Genomic DNA, 1,876 nt, shown 5'->3' on the forward strand with positions numbered 1-1,876 from the left:
TGCATCCCTGCATCTGACGACGCGCAACACAACAAAGGTCTTACACTTCGCTTGATGACTTGGCTTTCCACCCCACGGCTTCGATGCTTAATTCCCGCCAATTGCCTTATTACCATTCCAACTCTTCGGTCGCCCTGTGTCTTCCGCTTTCACTGTGGGCGCTGGAATACGTTGCAAAGATATCCGAGAGGTGTTTTCTCCACTACACAACCGTCTCATTTCGACATCATGGCGATGGGCTCTGCTTCGTCCGCCCGCTTTCGCCCGATATATAACTGGCAGGATGATGTTGAAGATCTCGAGGACTATCGTTGGGGGGGCTATCATCCGATCCGACTAGGCGATGATTTGTCCAACAGGCGCTATTACATCGTGCACAAACTTGGATATGGGAGGTCTTCAACTGTCTGGCTGGTCAGAGACCGCGTGGAGAATCGATACGTTTCTCTCAAAGTCATCACAGCAAGACACTCGAAGCTGAGTCCGGAAGTCGACGTTAGGAACCGCTTACGTTGCGGAGACCGGCATCATCCGGGTCACCCCTTTGTTCTTTCTCCACTGAATGAATTCTACATTGATGGACCTAATGGCCGCCACCTATGTCTGGTCAGTGAGCTGGCTGGGCCGAGTATCTTGGAGGTGAAAATGGCGGCGGAACATGGCATGCTATCAATTGAAGCTGCGCAAAATATCACTGCACAGCTGGCCCTAGGATTGAGTTACGTACACTCTTGCGGTGTAATTCACGGAGGTTAGTATCCTCCCTCCCTCCATGTCTGGGCCTTCAATCCGTTCCAAAAACGAAGCTTGACGTTGCTCACGCTGTATCAGATATACACACGCACAATGTGGCGTCTCAAATCCCCAATCTCGATTCCTGGACTGCGGAGAAAATCTATGAAAATTTTGGCGAGCCGGAAAGGAGCCCGATATTACGATGCGACAATGAGCCCTTAGGTCCAGAGGCTCCACCTTATGCGGTTCCACCAGCTTATTTCTGGAGCATAGGTGAAGAGAACCTGACCAAGCAGATAAAGATTATCGACTTTGGTGAGGCATCCTTTTCCCAGGATGAACGAAAGAAATTGCACACCCCGATGCCGTTTCGGGCCCCCGAGTCATTCTTCGGTGAATTGATAGGACCGGCGGCCGATGTTTGGGCCTTTGGTTGTACAGTCTTCAACGTCTTCGCTAATGGTCAACTCTTTGATGGCTTCATGTCGAGCGAAGATGCTATCCTGGTTGGGATGGTTGACTCCTTAGGCGTTCTTCCTCCTCAGTGGTGGGAGAAATGGGAATGCCGAAGCTACTACTTCTCGAGCGACAGAACACCAAAGGCCAGCATTACCGCCCATGATCCTGGGCCGTCGAAGCCGCTTGCACTACGAATACAGGAGATGAGATCTAGCGGAGACCAGTCGGAGGGAGCCCTCAGACCGTTCAAACCCGATGAGATGGTCAACCTACAAAATCTTCTGGCGGCCACTCTGAAGTATCTTCCATCCGAACGGGTAACGGCCGATGATGTTTCGAAGCTGGAGTGGATACACCAGTTATTCTTAAGATCAAGAACCAATGAATCCGATGCCTTATAGACTAACCCTCTGCCTTCACAGACAATGCGCCAGCCAACCACATAGTTGACCCGAGTAGACCTGCTAGCATGAGACTGTTCATGATAAATATTAAGATGTTAGGGGGATGAGGGCGCGGGGAGAGGATATATGTAAGATCCTCGTGAGCTTGGGAGGGGAAGATTGAGGCTAGCTAAAATGGAATGTAGAAGGGCCGCTTCGTGATATGTGGGAGCCCTTTCCGGTAATGGCGGCGGTTACAGTAGGATAGTGACGTTGTAAAGAGAAATTAATTCGTATGC

The 1,876-nt window shown here is 50.6% G+C and overlaps 1 protein-coding gene across 1 annotated transcript; it reads left to right on the plus strand.

Moving 5' to 3' along the window:
• Positions 1-228: 228 nt before the first annotated feature.
• HO173_008443 (uncharacterized protein) lies at positions 229-1,595 on the plus strand (the record flags this gene model as incomplete). Its single annotated transcript, XM_037310343.1, has 2 exons — positions 229-751; positions 832-1,595. 2 exons carry the CDS (start codon positions 229-231, stop codon positions 1,593-1,595), a joined length of 1,287 nt encoding a protein of 428 aa, XP_037162740.1.
• Between the last annotated feature and the right edge of the window lie 281 nt (positions 1,596-1,876).

This window comes from Letharia columbiana (assembly GCF_014066305.1).
Source record: "Letharia columbiana isolate WasteWater2 chromosome Unknown Sc0000031_s0, whole genome shotgun sequence".
In the NCBI taxonomy this organism is placed as follows: domain Eukaryota; kingdom Fungi; phylum Ascomycota; class Lecanoromycetes; order Lecanorales; family Parmeliaceae; genus Letharia; species Letharia columbiana.